This window comes from Heterocephalus glaber, unplaced genomic scaffold (genome assembly GCF_053883595.1).
Source record: "Heterocephalus glaber isolate CG9 unplaced genomic scaffold, H.glaber_assembly_v1.0 deba00001673, whole genome shotgun sequence".
Taxonomy (NCBI): Eukaryota; Metazoa; Chordata; class Mammalia; order Rodentia; family Bathyergidae; genus Heterocephalus; species Heterocephalus glaber.
In genome coordinates, this window is record NW_028258410.1 from 24,673,260 (window position 1) to 24,694,416 (window position 21,157).

General features: G+C 42.0%; 1 protein-coding gene across 18 annotated transcripts in view; it reads left to right on the plus strand.

Moving 5' to 3' along the window:
- Positions 1 to 21,157, plus strand: part of Ptprt (protein tyrosine phosphatase receptor type T) — a 1,083,111-nt gene that overhangs the window by 381,105 nt on the left and 680,849 nt on the right. For all 18 annotated transcript variants that reach the window (XM_087197882.1, XM_087197888.1, XM_087197890.1 and 15 more), the window contains exons 3-4: positions 8,198 to 8,469; positions 19,857 to 19,938. In XM_087197882.1, coding sequence (XP_087054008.1) covers positions 8,198 to 8,469; positions 19,857 to 19,938 — 354 coding nt within the window. The remainder of the gene's footprint in view (positions 1 to 8,197; positions 8,470 to 19,856; positions 19,939 to 21,157) is intronic.

Below are 21,157 nucleotides of genomic sequence, written 5' to 3' on the forward strand. Positions count from 1 at the left end.
GATTTCCACTGTTTCTCCTGCAAAAATATTTATTTGTCCTCTTGGGATGTTGAGGCATTATATTGAGATATAGAAGTTATAAAGGAGGAAAATAAAGGTCCCGATCAGCTCTATAATGTTTTCCATTTCATCACAAGATTATTGTGAGGTCCGGAAAGAGAATTCTTGTTTTGGTTTTACCTTTTACTTTTGTTCATAAGTTGAGGGGAAGCAAATTCATTAGGAGACAGTATGAGACTTAGGTTTTATTCAGCTTTCTTCCCCTGGTCTCCTAGGCTCTCATTTCCCGGGGCGCCGTGCCGGGATTGCTCTTCTCCTGCTTTACTACCGCCCCGCTTCCTCTCTCCCTTTTGTCCGCTCCTCTTTTTGTTCTCTTTTTCCTCTTTTTTCCATGACTCTGTTTTCTCCTTTTCGCCTTACTTCCTCCTCTTCCCTTTCCCTCCCTTCTCTGTGTGCTGTCTCTCTTTCCCTCTTCCCTCATCTGTTTTTCAGGAAGGGGAGGCAGACAGGGCTTCCAGGGATCTCGTCTTCAGGGAAAGACTCGAGGGTCTATGAGGACCCTGCCGGCTCCACTTGCATCAGGGTTCAGAGAATGGTAGCACAGAGCCCTTTCCTCAGTGCATTCAGATCCAATCACCTGAATTTAATCCCATTTTAAACCACATGATCCACACCTACAAGGATTATCAGATAGCGGTTTCTTGGAAAATTGCCTTAACAAATTTGCATATGAAATGCTTAAACCCCAAGTTATTGGTCTGAATGAATGATTACAGACATACTTATTACTCGTTCACACAAACTGACTGACAAAATGTTCAAAATGTGCAGCTCCTTTGAAATTTCAGGATATATTTTGCTTGTTTTAAATAGATATTATGTATCCATTAAGCTGTAATTATCACCCTCCCCCATTTTCTAGTATATTAAAAAAGAAGCAAATTTCTTTCTTTTTTTTGACACATGATAATGAGATCGCTTTCACAAATAGTATGGATAATGTGGAGTGATATGTTTGTTACTATGGCTATTGGTTTATGATTATGTTTGTGATCGGCTTAATGATTATTTGCATTCTTGGTAATGCTGGTGGCATCACATGCTTCTTTTGCACATATATTTTCTGACTTGACAGTGCGTTGTGCCTTTTGCCTCTTTGGTGACTTCTTTTGTGACCAGAGAGCTTAATTTCATCATTAGGGAATTTTAAATTAAGGCTTGTCCAAAATAGCTATAATGGACACATATACAGTGAGGCATAGGGACAGCAATGCAGCAGTAGATGAATTGGGCATTGGTGCATTAGGTATTAGCGACAGCCATTTAAAGTAAGTGGAATCTAAGTAGTTTGATGAAGGATCATGGCTGGGCTGGTAGCAGAGATTTTGGGAAGGGTATCAGTGAGCAAACCTCAGAAGTGTGGCTATAGGCAGAATATTTGGAGCATGTTTAGGTTTTCTATTTGCTTCCTTAAAAAATTACCATAGATTTAGAGGCTAAAAACAGCACAGTGTTTGAAATCTTATATTTCTGGAGATCAGAGTGCCAAATAGGCCACAGTGGGTTCAACTCAGGGTATCATCAGAGCTGTGTTCCTTTCTGGAGGCCCCAGGCGAGAATCTGTTTTCTTGCCTTTTCTAATTCCTGTGACCAACCACGTTGTTTGGCTCACAATTCCTTTCTCCATCTTCGAAGCCATCAGCTTCACATGGGTGACACACTCCCTGTGCCCCTCCCCTCTCTCCCTCTCTCTGTCTCGTCTTGCTCATCCACTTATAAGGACCCTTGTGATTCCACTGTGCCTATCTGGAGAATCCTCAATAATCTCCCCATCTCAAGGTTATTTGATTTGTGACCTTAATGTTATCTGAAAGTTTAATTCTCATTTGCCATGTGACAAAATATATTCGCAGATTGTAGAGATGAAGACTTGGATATGTTGGGGAGGCTTTTATTCTGTCTACCCCAGAGTAGATGTAGTGTGTTGGGAGGATACTCTCCCTGTAGAAAAGAAGGAGCTGAGGGCCAGAGTGTACGAGCCTCCAAATATCTCCATAAAAAGACTTTGAACTTTACAGGAAATAGGGGAAGGACTTTATTGGAAGTAGAGGACACATCATGGTCAAGTTTGTGTCTCAGAAATATAGTGCTGACTGCTGTTACATTGGGTAATAAGAGAATCAGAGACTACACTGGTTGCAAAAGTCCATGAAACAAAACATCCCAAAGTCCATGACTCAAATGCTGAGGACCTGAAAGAGGCCACTGACCGTCAGCATGGAGAGGAAGCTGATCTGAGAAGTGAAGAATGGGCACCCAGGCCTTGGTGCCAGATGAGCTGTAGAAGCAGAGATGCGGTGGCAGATTTTACCCTGTCTCTCAATGGAGCCTTTGCTATTCTCTTCTCCAGTCTATTGAGGTCTCCAGGCTAAACTGAAAAATTCTTTTTTTCTTCACTTAGACACAATAGTATTTCATACGATGTTCCTGACCGCAGTGTGAGATGTGTTTTTGTGGCCCTTTTGAAGAAGAGGAAATTGAGGCTGAGAGTCGAAATGATTTTTCTGAGTTCACGCAGGGAGAAGAGGTGACGTGAGATTGCAGTCCAGGGCAGCTGACTTCAGGACTCGCTTGGTGGAAACCTCCCGTGCTAGCCTTCCTCAGCACGACGAGGGCCTCAACGAAGTGGCTTAATTACAGCTCCGTGCTGAGGGCCCTTTGTGTTTGTGCATGCTCTCCTGAAAGGCAGGTCATGAGTAGGATCCCTTGGGCTCTCTGTCTCCTGGATGCAACAGAATATTTTCTCCACTTACATAGCTTTCCGAGGAATCACTCTTGCAGCTGTACAGTTCAGGCGAGGATGACGGAGCTGTCCATAGTAGAAACAGAGATAGGAATCAAGAACTCAGAGTATAACTATTTATTGTATTGTGTGATCTTGGGTAAGTCACTGTACTTCCAATCCCTGGAGTTTAAAAACGGAGTCCATTGGGTTAGTTGAGCTCCTGTCTCTCACCCTGATATAATTTGTTGTGCTTGGATGAATAATCTATAACTTGTAGAACCTAGAATGGTAGTATCCAACAGAACTTGCTATAACACTGGAAATGTTCTGTATCAGCACTCTCCAACATGGTAGCCACTAGCCATCTATGTTTACTGAGGAGTTGAAATGTGGCTAGCATCTCTAAGGACATGATATTAAAATTTTATTTAACGTTAAATAAGCATAAGTTGCTATTAGCTACTGATTGAAAGATTATACTTCTAAACTCTAAATTCTTTGCTTACTGAGCAACAATATTATACTTGATTTGAGTATTTGGCTGCTATCTGGCTCCATGGTTTCAGACAAATGACTCAACTTCTCTGTGTCTCACTATTTCTTGCTTTAAAACAGGGCTAGCATGGCACTAATTCATTGGGATGCTGATTCTTAGATCAATGAAATTCATTGGGATGCTGATTCGTAGATCAATGACTGGCAAAGAGGGAGTTCTCAATAAACATCAGCTGCAGTAAATCGCATTGCGCCCACTGTTATCTGCCACTGACCATTTATTATAAAGTTAACAATTATTGAGTCAAATATTGATTTTCATTTAATATTAATTGAAATGGACAGAAACCTTTTGTGGTGGAGCTTTCATTATCCCATTTCATAGGTGAAAAAATTGAGATCCTGAGAATTTATTGACTTGCTCTGAGTCACGTGACTAATAAAAGACCGACAGAAGTGGGATTGAAACTCAGCTTTCTTGACTGAAGATCCAGAACTCCTTTCATGTCCCCACAGCTGCTTGGTTTTGGGCAGCATTTGGGCTCCTGCCTCCATCCACTCCCTTCATGTAGGTCCTGGTGCTGGAAGCTGGCAGGGCCACCTGTCTGCAGGGACCGCCTTGCATTCCTAGAGCTCCAGGCCCTCAGCTGCCAGTTGCCGAGCATACTCATGTAATCTTAATGAACAATGTGCAAAGCCATTAAAAACTCAATTAGGACTTTCTTTTTACAGCCAACGTGAGGAAATGCAATCCTGAGGTGCTCATGTGTAAACACAATAGCCACCATCTGTTACAGAGAAGTGTTTTGCCTCCAAAAAGGGGGTCTATGTTATAGACACATCAGTCACAGGGCGCTTATCAAGGCATTATTATGCACAAAGGGGAAAAAATGCTAAATTTATGACCAGCCAGAGAGTGCTTCCTGTTTTAATTCCACAATTTTCAGTGTTATGTGTAATAACTACGAGGAAACTAATGCTGTTTTATGTTCCTTATCACATTAGTAGAATTTTTTTTAAGGGCAAAGGGAAAAGAATGTATTTACAGTCTTCCTCTTTCTTGTTTTTGACTGATCTTGGCATAATGACTGGCTCATTTTTGATCTCCAGGAAACTGACAGCCCCGGATGGTATTAATTATGCCAACCTGTTGATCAAAGAGGGCCCCACTGAGCTTCCGCTACACAGAGCCTTCACTCCTGAGCAGTCTCAGAAATGGCAGCCTGTGCTCAACTCAGAGACTTGGCTATCTGCCTTTTTAGAGGACATGGCCAGGCCTCTGTAAGGTAGGGTAGAGGTGGAAGAGCTATAGATGACCCAACCTACCTCTCCGAAGGCAGTACACTTGCTAATGGACGCTACAGCTTCTTGTTTCTGTGCCCTTGCAATTCTATTCTCTCTAATTTCAAATGCCTTCCAAGTTACCGCCTAGAGTTACTGCTCTTAATGATGTCCCTATTTAGAGCATCTTGCAGCTTTGCTTAGTAACTATCATTTCAAGTCTTATTTCCTTGAATAAAGTGACTTGGAGGAAATGGAGGCCCTGCCAGGGTGCCAAAATAATAGTGATAATTCTACCTGTGGAAATAGTAAGCTTCAAGATTTCAGTGGCTCCATATCTCAGTAAAAGTTTATTCCTTTTTTACTTAAAGCTCCAAATGAGTATTTCAAATAGGTGGATGTCCTGTACTACAGTCGTGGTCATTTGGGGAACCAGGATCATTTTATTGTGGATGTGTATACCTCCTAGGTTCTTGAAATCCTGAATATTCGGCTGGTAGATGGGAAAAGAGAATAGAGCAGTGATTCTCACATTTTAATGTGATACATATTACCTAGGGATCTGTTTAACAGGTAGATTCAGATTCAGTAGGCTTGGGATGGGGTGAAATTCTTATTTTTTACAAGCTCTTAGGTAATTCTGAAGTTGTTGCACTGAGGACCATCTTTGGAGAGACAAGATGATGAAGGAAGGAGGCGTGGGAGTTGGAGGGAGGCACCTTCATAGGCCAGGCCTAGAAGAGGTGCACATCATATGCACACCCTGGTGACTAAAACTCCGTTGTATGTCCCCACCGAAGGATGAAGGATTGCTTGGGAACATGATCCACTCGGTGGTACATGCAGCCACGTAGAATGGAGTAAACCCTACCTTCTCCATCAGCCTGCACTTCTGCTGAAGCTAGGATGAACAGAAATGGAGACATGAGCTGGAGGAAGGGCAACTCCCCCACCGCTCTGTTGTGGATTGTGAGAAATCTAGAATATATATGCACCTGCTGCAAGTTGGCAGGGGCAGGAGCTGAAGTGTGTGGGGCCTCATGGGATCCAGAATGGAGAGGGCCAGGCACACCTTTCTTCTCAGGCTGCCTCCCTGATCTCCCCATGGGAGATGCCCCACTACTCAGTGTCAGGAGCACTTACCCATCCAGTGGGGGCTTATGGGTCATTGCTCATCTATCCAAGGAGTCCTGGACCCTGGTAGGATATAGGACAGCAGACAGATATGGGCCTAGATGATGGCTCAGTCATATCTCTGAGCCTCAGTTCCCCCTTCAGTAGTTTCTTCACTGCCTGGCTGTCAAGTTATGACAATTAAATAGCATGTGTGACCTGGAGATAGCATTCCTAAGTTATGGCCTAGCCTAAGTTACAGCTAGGCCATAAAATAAGATCCTTCACTGTCTTTTAAATGGTTGTTTCATATCCAGTGGCTGGTGAATTTTATGATTGGGCAAATTATCAAAATATGAAGGCATTTCGTTCAGGTTTCTTTGCCTTTGCTGTCTTGCTTCTTATTGATTCCTTTTTGGTACAAGCCCACTCAGCTGTCCTAAGTAGTCATCTTAGTAGAACAGTTCTTGTCCTAGGAATCTGGACAATGTTAGAATGGTGTCCAGTCCACCCATTTGCTCCTCATGCTGTTTTCTGAGGGAGGAGTGAGTGGGTAATAAGAAAACTAATTTGACCTCAAGTCTACAAGATGCTTCCTGTAATCCAGCTTTGGGAGTAATAACATGGAGGTTTCAAACTCAGTTGCTTGCCACTGTCTGTTTGTAAAGTCACTTGGAACTCAGAGGAGATAGGGTGTGAATGAATGGTCCCTTCTAAACCCCAACAAGATGTGAATTACCCAACACTTATTAAATGGCATCTGTTAGTTCTTCTGACATGAGGGTGAAAGAAGAAGGTGACTTATGTTTGTTGAAGTGGGTCATCTTGGCTGGGGAGAAGTTGTTTTATAGTTTCATTCTGAATGAAGATTTTAGTGGTTAATGTGAGACTTTAAAGCAGCAAAACATTCATCCCAGAGTCACTCAAGTTTAGCTGTTTTGTTTTATGATGCAGTTTATTTGGTAGTATCATAAGACTTTAAGTCCCAGAGTTAAGCCCTTCTAGGTGATTGTGAAATTCCCTGGCATATCTCCTTAGTTTGTCGAGGCTGTGTCTAGCCACCCATGGTGGGGATGGGAGGGACTCTTTTTGTCTCTGGGGAGTCAGTCCCATTTTTGCACCAGCTGTACCTGTTAGAAAGTTTGTGGCATGCTGTGACCACAGCCTTGCAGCATAACAATCCAAGGGGAAATCCGTGGAAGACAAGAATAAGCATTTATTGTCACAGTCATGGGTCTGTGCACTGATTATGGGGTGGGGTGATGGCCTCGGTTGAGCTTGTTGGCCATGTGGCTGTGCTTCTAGCTGCCAGGGTGGCCTGGCTTGGCTCTTCACTTCCGAGCTCAGGTCTCCTCCATCTGTGCTTGTTCTTAATCCCAACCTGAAAGGGGCAAAAACTACCTGAGGCACATTCTTGTTATGAAAGGTGAGAGTTGTACGAGAGGGCAAGTCAAGGTAGGCAAGCATATTTTAAGCCTCTGCTAGAATCCTGTTGACCAAAGCAAATCAAATTGTGGAGCCCAAAGACAAGAGATGGAGACAGATCCTCTGCTTTTACTTGGAGGAGCTGCAAAGTCAAAGGCAAAGAACTTGGACCCAGGGCAGGATCCAAGGATCTGTGACCAACCATTTACTCTGTCAGAGCAAAAGAGACTCATTTCTTTCCATGAGTTAGCTTTTTTAATGCTTACAAATTGTAGTTGTGTTTTCTGCAAATAGTAATAGTAGCATAAACTTAAAAGTTACAGAGAATATGGGTCCCTCCCTCTCTGACCAAGAAGCCCAAGGAAAGTCATTTAATCTTTAGGTAAAATGAGTGTCTTCTATATCTCAGGGTCATTTGAAGATTAAATTGAAAAATATACAAACAGTACCCCTAACGTCGACACTGGTACTCTGTAAATGCTTGGGAAGTTTTACTTTCCATTCCTCATTTACATCTTCCAGTAGGTTCTTATATTTCTTCAGGTACTTTATTTCTTACTTGACTACACTCTACTTCTACATGCTTTAAGATTTAATAGCAATTTACTGTCCTAAATGCAGGATTTCAGATGGAGTTTGTTGGAACAATACCACCTCCCATATCGTAGAAGTTCTGCCTCCATTGAAATAGTCCAAGCTTGCATAAGTCTATTTTCATCTCATTTCACCTGCAGAGGTTGCAGTCAGCTTACTTTCTGGGTTTTTATTTCGTGCTTCCTTCAGGAGCCACTGGCTATAGTGTTCTTTTAGTATGTGTTTATAGATTGTCTATCTTGTAAAAGTATTTCCTACATGCTACCGTGTCTTAATTCCTAAAACGCAATGTTGAATAGGGATTTTTAGTTCCAATTATAGCAGAGGATACCCAGGTTTAGGGAGGCGATGTGGTTTTCTCAAGGTCAATTAGACCCTCCCTCTTAGAGTGATTTTATTTCCAGCCATTCCTCTGGCCACCATGTTTGTTGATGTAACTGATTTTCAGAAGGATTTTCTTTCTCTCTCCTGTCTCTGCTTCCCACTCTCAATGTGGGCCTCCAGGATCCTTCATGATGGTGAACAGCTCTGGGAGGGCCTCTGGCCAGAAGGCTCACCTTCTTCTGCCCACCTTGAAGGAGAACGACACCCACTGCATTGACTTTCATTACTACTTCTCCAGCCGTGACCGCTCCAGCCCGGGGGCTTTGAATGTCTACGTGAAGGTCAATGGTGGACCCCAGGGGAACCCTGTCTGGAATGTGTCTGGGGTAGTCACCGAGGGCTGGGTGAAGGCGGAACTTGCCATTAGCACCTTCTGGCCACATTACTACCAGGTAGGTCATTTTACCAAGGTTTGGTATTTGGAAAGTGATGACAATACACCTTTACACCCCTTGTTCTACCTACAGTGGTTAGGTCTGAAATGGACTTTATTTATTAACTCACACATTCACCTCCCCTGTTCACCAGGCTTCTTTTCCTGTTGAGCCCTGTATGTTCGTTTAGAAATGACCCAACAGGCCCTCTGCCTCTATGGAGGTCATGGTCTAGAGGAGGAGACTAATACGTACATAAACAATTGGAACATAGCACAATGTGCATGGCTCCCCAAGGAGCTGGAACAAAGTAGACACAGAAGCCTTTTATGAACTAAATGCTTACAACAACTCAATTGGGGAGGTACTATTACATGCGTATTTTACAGATAAAAAGACTGAGGTTCAGAGAGATGAGCTAACTATTCAAAGACCAGCCCTGGGAAGGGCTGATTGGTAGGGAAGGTAATTAGGATGGCTTCTATGACATGACAGTTGAGCTGATCCTGAAGAGTGAATAAAATATAATGGACAGAGGACGGAAAGACATTTGAGTGGTCACAGTATATGTGATGGACAGTCACAGAGTGAATGAGAGATTATGAGACACTCTGAAAGCTCTCGGTCCTTTGAGGGTTCATTGTAAAGGAATAATATGCAGGGAGATGAGCCTGCAGGGCAATTCTATTACTGGAGTTTGTAATACCAGCTTAATAAGATAGAACCCCTTCTGTGGTCAAAAGCAGTGCTACTCAAACTGTCTCTGAGGAAGGACCGCTTTCTCCCCTAACTCACTATGGACCAATACCTGTACAGATTACAATTTGAAAGTGTCCTGGCGGTGCTAAATGGCATATGCTTCTAAGCACCTCTTTCACCTTCCCTGCTTGTCTCATTGTGAACTGATCGCACGTGGTACATGGATTGGTAGCCCACAGAGCAGCCTTGGAGCGATACAGCTCTGGGTCTTTTTAGTTTGAACCTGTTGAGGGTATTTTTTGTTGTGGTTTTTTAAACAAAACTATTAAGGTAAAACTGAATCCGTCTTTTTAAATTGTGGAAGCAGTGGTTTTTTTCAGTACCGGGGACTGACCCTAAGGCTCTCACACTGAGCTATATCCTCAGCTCCTCCTTTGTTTTTTTTTGTTTTTTTTTCCTGAGACATGGTCTCACTAAGTTGTCCAGGTAGGAGCTGAACTTGCAATCTTCCTGCCTCAGCCTTCCAGCGTGCTGAGATTATAGATGTGTAGCACCATGAGCAGTTGAATACAGTGATTTGTAGTACACCTACTAGGTTGTGCAACCATCCTCATTTTTAGAACATTTTTGTCATCTCAATAAGAACCCCTCGGTCAATGTACAGTTAATCCCCCATTCCCACTGTGGAAGGTTTGGCCAGGGCCCCTTACACCTCCTCCAGTCTCATATTCAGGGAGCAGTCCTCTCAGATTGTAGTGTTAGAAATAATTTGTTTATCAAAATCACTTGTTGACTTTTTGGGATACAAGTATGAGATGATTCTAGCTTTATTTTCCCTTTTCATTGGCAACTAGAAGTCAGATTTTAATACTCAATTACCTTTAGTACTTAGCCTAGATCTTCACCATATCCATTTCATCTTTAATCATTTGTGATTTGTTTTTTAAGATACTTGTATTGTCTTTGGTTATGCATTTCCTGAATTGGTTTTAGAAGTGGGGGAGAGATGATGCTGGCAGTTGCAGTGAAGCTAAGACGACGATATTCCTGTCATTTGTTTAGTGTTTATCATGTTCCAGGCACAACAGAAAATAGCCTATGTGCATTAACTTGTTGACTCTTCAGAAAGATCCACTGGGGCAGGTACTATTATGCCCGTTTTAGGGATGGTGAAACTGAGGGTTAGAAGTAAGCTCACATGGAGTTAGAGCCTTTTTACCCATGTTACATTTGGTTCTACCCTCAAGCTAGTACAGTCTAATATAAACATAATGTGAGCCATGTCTGACTCACGGATTTTAGAAGTCATTAGAAAGGCACAAAAATTAGTAAAATTAATTTTATAACATTTCATTTAACCCAGTGTATCCAAATACTATCACTTCAACATGTAATCAAGTGGAATAATTATTAGTGAGAAATTTTCCATTCTTTATGAGCTTTCAAAATCCACTGCATATTTTACACTTGTACCAAATCTCATTTCAAATGCTACATTTTCACTGGAAATACTGGTCTGTATTTAGATTTCGTAAAATGCACAGTTGAAGAAGTGGATTCATATACATATTTCAAACATGCTTAAAGGTTTTCCAATAGCTGGATTGAGTATCTGTTTTTAATTTGAATCTGAAATAATTAAAATGGAGTAAGATGAAAAAAAAATCAGTTTTCCAGTCTTACTAGCTGCATTTTAATAGCTTTATGTGCCTCGTGGCTTCTGTAGTAGGCAGCAGGGAGAAACTCTTAACCACTTTGCTACAGAGCTTCCTCTAGTAGAGTTCTTGAAATGATTGCCCCCACCAGGACTCCTGGGGCAGGAAGATGAAGCTGTGACTCCAAAGCTGAGCTCCTGGAAGGCTCCTGGCTTTATGCTGAGCTGAGTCTGCTGATTCTCATGCTCTGTCATATCTTGCAGCTGTCTCCGGTAGCCTGCTAAATTTTGGTGGTTGGGTTTATACTTTGGAATCCCTTGTTAGGAGACTTAAAGGAGACTCTAGTAAGATGATGTATTTGGAGAAGAGGCTCTCAAACAGTGAAAGTTTTCCCCAGGACCCCAAAGAGCTGCAAACAGCCTGGGAGAGGAGCCTAAACAGACATGCTGTGACCACACCTCCTTCCATTCCCTCCCATCCTTACCTGCTCTGCCCACTGCCCATCCTTGGTCAAGAAACAGAGGCAAGAAGTAAGGCAAATTAGGAAGAGAATGGAAAGAAAACAGTAGGAGAGGGAAGAAAAGTGGAAAGGAGAAAGCCCGTCCTTGAAAGAACTCAGTTTGAGTATCACGAAGATGGTAGTGGTCATATGTGTGTTTTCACAGACTATGACTCACTTGCTCCGTTTACTCGTAAGACAATTGTCAATAATTTAGCGATGGGATCCTGTCCGAGCCAGACAAGTACCAGCTCTGAGGAATGCAGCCGTGAGTCAGGCAAACCCAGGCCTTGAGGAGGTCAGTGTGCCCTGAGATACTTTGGGTCAAATGAAGCCCCCCACCTGCTCCTTTAGAGAAACAATAACATATCAATAAAAGTGGCGAAAAATAGAACCTTTGGTGCTAATACGTTTGTCATTAATAATGTGACATGGTTTATCCCAGCTGTTGTGAGATACAGTGGTACCTCGGTTCATGAACTTGATGATTCTGTTCAGACTGAGTTGGACAAGAACAGAATCAAATTCAATGATTAGGTTCAATGTTGATCTTATGGGGAAATTTGATTTGCTTCTTGTCCAGTTCAGTTTGCGAACAGAATTGCAGAGAGAATTGAGTTTGTGAACCAAGGTACCACTATAATATACCTTTGGGCTCATTTCTGTGTCTTTCCCCTGTGTGCAATATGTGTTTACCAGTACAGTACCAGGTGCATAAACCTTTATCTGAAGCTTATGGTATCAGACATGTTTCAAACTTGACAATGTTTGGAATTTAAAAGGCAAAATATTTGCATATACCATGTACTTAATAACACTCCTAGTAAGCTCTGTGGCAGCACCCCATAGTCAAGTGCCCTGTACTAATACCTCCACAGCAAAACTTACACATATTCACAATAAGTAGGATAGATTAAGACTGTAAATAGCATCAGAACAGCTCAGCTCAAGTTTTACCACCAAATTACGTTATATAACTATGTAAAATGACTTGTTCCAGAGCATTTGAGGTTTTAGAATTTCATTCAGGGTATCACCCTATATTGTCTACCTGCATAACTACATGAAGAGAGAAGCTGTTGTGTGTATATTTTGGGAAGAATCCCCACCATATACGGAACAGCTGATTTCTGAGATGCCCTGTGGTGAAGGGTGTGTGGTTGGGGTCACAACAATTTGGAGAAGCTGTATGGACTGTCCCCTTTCAGGAGCCATAGAGATCCCAGTGGGGGTTCTGAGCCATCAGGGAGAAATCTGTGTATTGATACTTAATCTTTTGACTCCAATCTAAGTTTAACCTTATGCCTCTTTTGCTCAGGTGAACATCTTAGCATAGAGATATTATTTTATAGATAGGTGGCTCTTCATTCGCTTTTCCTGGGACAGCCCTGGTTTCCTCCTCTTGTCTTGGTGAAATTGTTGAGAGCATCTATTTCAACATGAGCTCCAGTTTGGATAATAAATGATAGAATCTCCCTATCCATAGAGATTTACAAAAGGTGTCTTGGCACATGTGGCTTTGGTTCATCTTCAATTTGTGGGTTAGGTCCACATTTTTCTATAGAGGTTAAAGCAGAAAATATTTTCGTTTTAGTGACCCTTGAAGTCTCTGTTGTACTATAATTACTCAACTCTGACATTGTACCATGAAAGCTGCCATAGACAATATGTGAATGAATAGATATATCTGAGTTCTGGTAAAATTTTTATGTACAAACACGAGTGGTGGACTGGATTTGAATTCCAGGCCATGGTTTGTGGAAAGTACCCTGAGATGGGTGATCAAGCTGAGGTGGAGATATGGCTAACTAATTAAGTTCAAGAGCACACAGCGAATCATTGTCAAAGCTGTGGCCAGAATCCAAAGGCCTGGTCCCTAGGCCGTCTCCATTGTATCTCTGAGAGTAACCATCGGTGATCTCCAGGGCTCATGGATAGCCCTAGGAGGCCTTAGGAGTCTAATTAGAAGCCCCCTCCCTGGGTCTGGTACAAATGGGCACAGGATGGGACCACAGATTGAAGGACAATGAGCAGGAAAAGTGACCCAGAAGGAGGACAGTCTCACCATTTGCCATGCTCTTTGATGGAATTTTGGGGAAAAGGGCGTTTCCTGAGCTCCCGATAGTCCTTTCTCTGAGGCAAGCCTGTTGCCTCTCATTTATCTGCACAGTGGCTCCCTACATTAGGAAGCAGCCTGTCGTGACTTCTAGAGAAGAGGACATTAACTGTAAATTAAAGTTCCCATAATCCCACTTGGATCCCCTGGCTCCAAACTCTGTGCCCTGTATTTAGGGAAAATAGTTTGCTGTTCTGAGAATCTTCTGCTCTCTAGCTTTTAATGTTGGCTGTACCTGTCATCATTTGGAATCACAGTTCTCACATTTGTAAAATCAGAAGAGACAAAAGTACAATTAATGGTCCTTTAGTGGATTAAAAGTGAGAAAATTTGTGGCATTGTGTCTAGCTCCCAATGAGGTTCAGAGATTGTTGGAACAAATAAAAAGAAGGAAAGAAAGAAGGAAAAGAAGAGGAGAGAGGAAACTTTCTTCAGGGAAAAAAAGAAAACACTCTCGCTTGGCCTGTCCTCACACCCTCAGAGGTGTTATAAGCAGTCTCATCTGGCAGACTTTTCTGACTTGCAGTATGTTGGCCACTACAGCATTATTCTCTTCTGCTCTAAGCATTGCAGTGGAAAAAGCACTAATCTGTTGAGAGCAGAAGTTTGCAAAACACGTGTATCACATGCACATGCACACACAGACACTAGAATACTCACATGATCACAAACAGTAGGGTATGCACATGTGCTGAAGCACCTGCATACTTGCAGACTGACACGAACTCACTTATACCTGCACACACAAGTACTGTGGTGCACAAATGGAACATCCCAGGCGACTCAAAGACAGGAGCAAAACCAGTCTTAAAATTCACCAGACCCAAGCTCTGATCCTGCACATAGAATTCTGTGGACTAAACCTAACTTGCTTTTCAACATTGCTGGGCTTCAGACTTGATGGTTTATGCATTCATTTATTAAAGTCATATTTTACAGTCTTAAAATTGACCATAGCTCTGTGATAAGCCCAAATTTCATCATTCTCATTATTGGCCTTTCTGATGCTGGGCCTTCAGCAGGGCCTCAGGTGAGGAAGTCCCTCCACGGACCGTTGCTCCACGCCTGTCTCCTCTCAGGAAATCCGGTGCTGATCGAACATCTGTAAAACCATGTGTTTGGGATTTCTGTCTTTGTCTGAGTGCTGTTTATTCTATTTAATATTTTTAGTGATTCTGAACTTTTCTGTCCCAAGATTTTAAAAAATAATTTTATTCATTTTGCAGCCACCTAACTTGCTGTATTCTTTTATTCAGTCTTTACTGCTATGTAGACCCCAGAAATTAAGGACCGATTTGACTTTGATCCAGCTGGATTGGAAACCCAGTCCCTTTCTCAGGAATTCCCCTGGCACCCACCACGCTGTAGGCACAGTAACTTCATTGACAGTTCAGCAGGGTTTATCATAGCGAGAGCCCACTCTCCCTCTCTTGAAACTCCACCCCATCTCCTTTCATTCATTCCACCCACTGCTCTAAGTACCAAATCCTCTTCCTCATTATACACGCCTCCTTGGGCTGGTGTGGGAAAGAGCATTTCTTAATTTTGCTTTAAGTAATTTTTTCCCATGAAAATTTATATGGTCTTCTTCCTAAGAGTTCCAATAAGACAGTATTTTGCTATTTTAAATGAACGTTTGCCGTCCCTTGACATTTTTGTCATATGTGTTCTCTGTTCAAGAAATACAAGAGGATAAAATACCAGGTTCCGTAAATCACAGCCTGACATATCTACACCCTCTTCCCTCAATGCACACAACTCATGTTTTTGGGGTGCCGGGTGAACATCTCTAAGCCTCTTTTGGGAAGTTTCTTATCAGCTTGGCCCAATTCCTCATTGAGAGGGAGAGAGTTTTTCACCTTTATGTGCAAGCCCATTTCTCCAGCACCTGCACCAGGAGATCTCCGATGAGGTTCCAAAGATGATTCATGTGCAGTTGACAGTAAGTCCATATGGGAGCCTTGGGGTTGAAGAATGCTTCTCCCAGAAGTTGGGATTCACAGCCAAGGTCTTCTAACGTGGTCCCTGGACCCAGGGTCTCTGCTTCCATGTACTGACAAAGCCCCACTGGGGATCCATGGCCTATTTCAGTCCTCCACCTACCTTTTCTCTGAGGATAGCCAACATTAGAGTCGTCTCCAGCCTTCTCTGCTTGCTCCCTTGGTTCCTTCTCTCATTTCCTGACTCATTCTTCAGGGATCTTGGTTTGAGTTTCCTTGTGAGTGTGGTTGGCCAAAGATGAACATTCTGTCTGTCTTCTGAACTCCAGCTAGGTCTTTTCATCTCAGAGGGTCCTGGCACCCTCCCATGTCTTTGTGGTATCTTCTCTCAGGCCAGGTCTTGGGGAGGGGCTTCCTGTGATCGAGACCCCCCACACCAGTGCACAGTGATGGGGCAATCACTTCCACTCTGAGCTGCAGGTATCTTCTGGGGCACCTTCTGAGAATTTCCTGTGTCATTTAAAAAATTTGCATTCAGAGATAATTACTATTCCACTTTATCTTTTGTGAATTACCTGCTGAAATCATTTTCCAGTTTTTCATTTGGAGGATTTATTCATTTTTTTGATTCTCAATAGTCCTTTGCACACAAAAAAGATATATTCCATTTAGCTGGCATATGTATTGCAAGGACTGTTCTCAGCTTGTCACTGACTTTCAATTTTGTTTCATACTTTGTTAATATACAAAGCATACTTTGACATCATAGTTTTTTTTTTTTTTTGTACTGGGGATTGAACTCGGGACCTTGCGCATGCGAGGCAGGTGCTGGAACCACTGAGCTGAATCCCTGGCCCAGACATCATAGTTATTAAGAAGGTATTGTGTATCTTTAAGAAATTGATTTTTAAGGCTCTGTCATTATTTTCTAATCTCAGTAAATTTGATTCGAAAGTATATAGACTCAATTTATATAATTTTCTTCTTTTGAGAGATTTATTGAAGTTATACTGTGATCTAGTTTATGATCTTTTCTTTTAATTTTGGTTTTTTGAGACAGGGTCTTGCTATATAGTTCGGAGTGGCCTTGCACTCACTATGTAACCCAGGCTGGCCTTGAACTCACAGTGATCCTCCTGCCTCAGCCTCCCAAGTGCTGGGATTACAGGCATTCTATGATCTTTTCATAAATCCTTGAGCATTTGAACAGAAGTTTCACTCTCTGATACATTATTCCTTACATTACATGTATTTTTCACCATTTGTATGATATATTAGTAATATAACACTATATTTATATGGTATATATTTATTTATAAATATACATGGTATCTTTACCTTTTCTGTTTCATTAGTCAGAATCTAAGACATGGGTTAAAGTTTTCAAGTACTCTGTTTCTTCTATTGTGTTTTCCTTGAAGTTTCTTGACTAATGTATGTTTTAAAAAGTCATGTTAGTCCACTTAGTGGATTTTACTTTTCCTATTGGTTAAAAGTCTAGTTTGAGGCATTCACATTACTTTTGCAACAACTATTTTCTGTTTATTTGCCTCTGCTCATTATGTCCTTGTTAAACTTGTTATTTTTAAGGTTATTGAGCCATTCTATTTTAGGTATTTATGTTATGGCACACAGTTAGACTTTGATTACTTAGATGGTCTGGGGGATTGTCTCTATTTTAACTCCTTTATATTTATTGTCAAAGCAGAATGATGTTCTCTTACTTTTTTCATTTTTTATTACACAGTTTGAATATGTCCCTGCTATTTCTTTTTAAATGGATTGATTTTTATGTTTTATTTTACTTTACTTTTTTCCTATGGACTTTGACTTTGGTTTCCTTTGAGTTATTAAAAAATATAACTAGACATGTGATTCTTTATAGAAAGGCTTTCTGTTGATTTCCCCTTCTGAAGAAGAAGGCGTTATCAGAATTTTATTTTTGCAAGCTTTCCCACATCCTGCGCGCTTCTGTTTGTTAATTCTCTCTGAAGGACCCTGCTGTCTTAATAAACCACTCTGCTGGAATGATTGTCATGCTTCAGCAGCTGCCCTGCTTTGTGCAACTCTCAAACCCAATCACTTCACATAATTCCCAGGGACCCACATGTTACTTTACTGATAGATCTTCTACCACCAAGGACGCTGCCTCTTCACAGCCATTGCCACTGTCTCCAACAATTTCCTGCTCATTTGCTCTAACTATTAGAGCTCCAGGTCCCACTGAGTACACTGAGCTTTGAATCCACAGATCTGGACCACATAAGCCACAAAACAATTCCACAGGGAAGTTTTCCTGATGATTTCATCGCACATCTTGCCATTCATCCACAGGATTGGCTTAAACTGAGGAGAAAAAGACTGAGAGAAAAGTCTGTCTTGAAAGTCATCAAGGTGATAGAGATAAAAATTGGTGGTAGGTTAAACCAGAACAGTGACACAGATAACTGATTGGTTTAGACCTACAAAAGGCAGCTTCGTAAGGTCCATCCTAACAGCAGAGCTGGAAAGACAGAGGTAGATTTAACAAATGCTGCTATTGTCAACTGAGCAATAAGGCAAAGGAGGTCTACATATTGATGGTAGAATAGTCTCAGATTTATATGAAAAACTGTGAGAATGAAACATCCCAAGCCGAAATAATAGGGAGATCCAGAAAGGGAGAAGTAATAAACACTGACAGTTGTAGAAGGGTGTTCAAATAGTAATAATTACAGTAGACATTTGTTGAGAATATTCTATCGCCCTAATTAGCATATTAACTTTTTTAATACAAAAAATTCCACAATGAGGTAGACACTGAATTGTAGACAGAAACTGAGCCACAGAGCAATAAGGTATCTTGCCCAAGAAAACACACCAGTAGGTGGCATAGCCAGGACTCCAACTCAAGCCTTTTGATCCTGAGCTCAAGCACCACATCATCTCCCTTCTTAAGCAAGATGAAGACTGGAAAAATATTCACTGGACTTGGCAGTTAGGATTATTGCTAGTGTCTGTCATGAGAGCAGTTTTGGGAGTGTGTCGGAGACAAAATCCAAATTACTTAGCAGGCTGAGGTTTTGCAGGAGGGAGTAAGGAAATGTTGGGAGTGAGTGCTGATTCAACTTTTGAGAATTTGAAGTGTGATTGAAACACACCCGGCTGGTAATAGAGAAGAACCTACTACAAAGGGGTATTTTTCAAGAAAAGAAGCCCAAACATTTACATACGTCAAGGTCAGGGATAAAGACAGGGTTTGAAGATACAGGATAAAGAGAGAAAACTGAGAGAACCAAGAAGCTAGAAAATGCAGTGGGGAATCAAAGTCAAGAGTACTGGTGTTTCCTGCGGAGAAGAGATTGTTGTTAGTTTGGATAACGACTAGGTAGGTGGGTAGCACTTTAGAAATCAGCCCCTCTCTTGTTCTCTTGCCTCTTGAAAATGTGATGTCTGCTGGAACTGGGTGGGTGGATCATTTTTGTGGGGTACAGTAGTGGAGAGAGTAGATTTTCAGTAGGCTCAGCAATGTTGGAATAAAGGTGTAAAGGAATTGGAGCTTATGCAGAGAATTTTATGGGTATTAGCCAACATGTTGGGAGGAACTTGGGCTCTTGGAGTATACAGAAAGGTCCAGGTGTGTGGACAGACTCTAGAAGAACAGAGGTCTAGATACCATGTGAGTCTTAGAAGCAGACCAAAGAGAAGTGAATTGGGAGTGGGCTGTGGACTAGAAATTATATCAAAGTGTGGAAAAGTGGAATTTCCAGGTTTTAGAGTAGGAAAAGGTAAGCCTGAGGATACAGCTGCAATAGGTCGGAGATGAAGGTACCAATACTTAGGGACATCAAAGGCATTGCCCACAAAGCTATTCCTATCCTCTACATGAAGATAGAGGTTGGGTGTGGGGGAAGCTGCTAACTCAATTATGAAATTTTTAATAAGAAATGAGGCTGGAGTCAGAGTGAAGAATTCCAAGAACTTATTGCCCCCTGTGCCTGGATAACAACAGGTAGGTTGTTTCTTATTTTTAAAAGGTATTATTAGGAAACGTAGATGAAGTGTGTTACTTGGGAATGTAGAATCAAATCAGAGTGAATCCCCTCGGCTTATGCTGGTTTCCAAGGTAAGCATCTTTCTCAAACCCTTCAGAAGCGGGTTGGGACAGTAGAAAGTGGTTCTTCTCTGCCTCATTTGAAACCACAATGAAAGAAGTGCAAATTGGGGTCCTCAGGCCAGGTTCAGCTTGCTTTTCCTGCATCTAAGTGTTACTTCAGAAATCCATTAAAAATATTCCATGCGGCTGACTTCTGTCACTGGTCACCAGAGTGTGGTCCTTTTGCCTTGTTTTTAAATCCAAGTCAACTGGCAGGGTAGCTTGCCCTCCTAACATAGGGTTTCTTTGGTTGGTTCTGATGGGAAGCTGAAACATAAAAGGAACTGGGGGCTGGGCAGCCTCCTAAAATGAATGCCTAAAACAGCTTCTGCAAAATTGACTCCTGCCCTGTGTATTGCAGGTGATTTTTGAATCCGTCTCTTTGAAAGGTCATCCTGGCTACATCGCTGTGGACGAGGTCCGGGTCCTTGCTCATCCATGCAGTAAGTCTGACTCCTTCCCCCAAAGCAGCCTTGCTCCATGCCAGACTGGATAGCGGGGATGCTGCACCACCCCTATTCATTCAGCTCACAAACATCTCTCACTCGCTCTCTCTTTTAATCCTTCAAAAATGCTTCCATACCCAATGCAATCAGTCCTGAATAAATCCATAATTTTGCCGGCCTGTTCAACAGGCAACACCTCTAGGAATTTGCAGAGAGTGGCAAAACATCTTTGTTTGAATCTCTCTCCATTATTAAGGGAGTCTAAAGTCCTGATTGTTTATTAGTGGGATTCAGACCATTGAAGGGGAAGAATTAGAGGGCTTTGGATAGAATCTTGTGCAATTGTCTCAAAAAAAGGAATGACACCAAAACACTGAGAAAATTAGCACACTGTTCACTCACAGGGAAAAGTACCCCAGAGCTATTAATTCTTTAAAGAATAATTTAAAATATACTCATCAGCTTCATGTAGGCCTAGAGAGAGATTTCTGATAGGAGTTAGTACTTAGGGCACAGTATCAAGAATGCTCAGAGGCACACCATCCTCCATATCCATCCACTTTCCCCTTGAAGTTCCCCCTTTGTAGTATTTAGTTGAAGACACTTCAATGTGTTTCCTTTTCCCCGCTGAATCAAAGAGAGCAAGTCCTGAGTGAAGGTAACTGTGATGACATCATTTCTGGAGACATTTGTTCCAGGGCACTGTAATCAAAGAGCTATGCATGGGGATTACGGCAGCTTGCAGAAAGGGTAGCTGGGACGCTAGCCCCAGAGCTTGTCCTTACTCCGCGTTTTGGAGAGTCCTGTTAGTTTCCAGGTGGTCATCTAGTTCCAGATAACTTAGGAGAGCTCTCTCCACTCTCCTGGTATGGCCACAAGTCGTAGGGTTAGTCAGCTTTTTGGTACTATAAAGAAGTACCAGAGGCAGGATAATTTTGTAAAGAAAGTTGGTTTATTTAGCTCACAGTTTTAGGGTTCAAGGGCATGGCAGTGCAATCGGCTCAGATCTGGTGATGAGTTTGCTGGCAAAGTCCTGGAGCACTGCACATCATCCCATGGCAAGAGACAGGGAGCGCATGTGTGTCTGTGAGGTCTCTGTCTCTCTTCTTAAAAGAACACCAGGATTTCGTCATAAGTGCTTCACTGTAATGACCTTATTAAGCCTACTCACTTTCCAGAAACACCACTTCTAAACATCAGAGTTGGAATAAGTGGT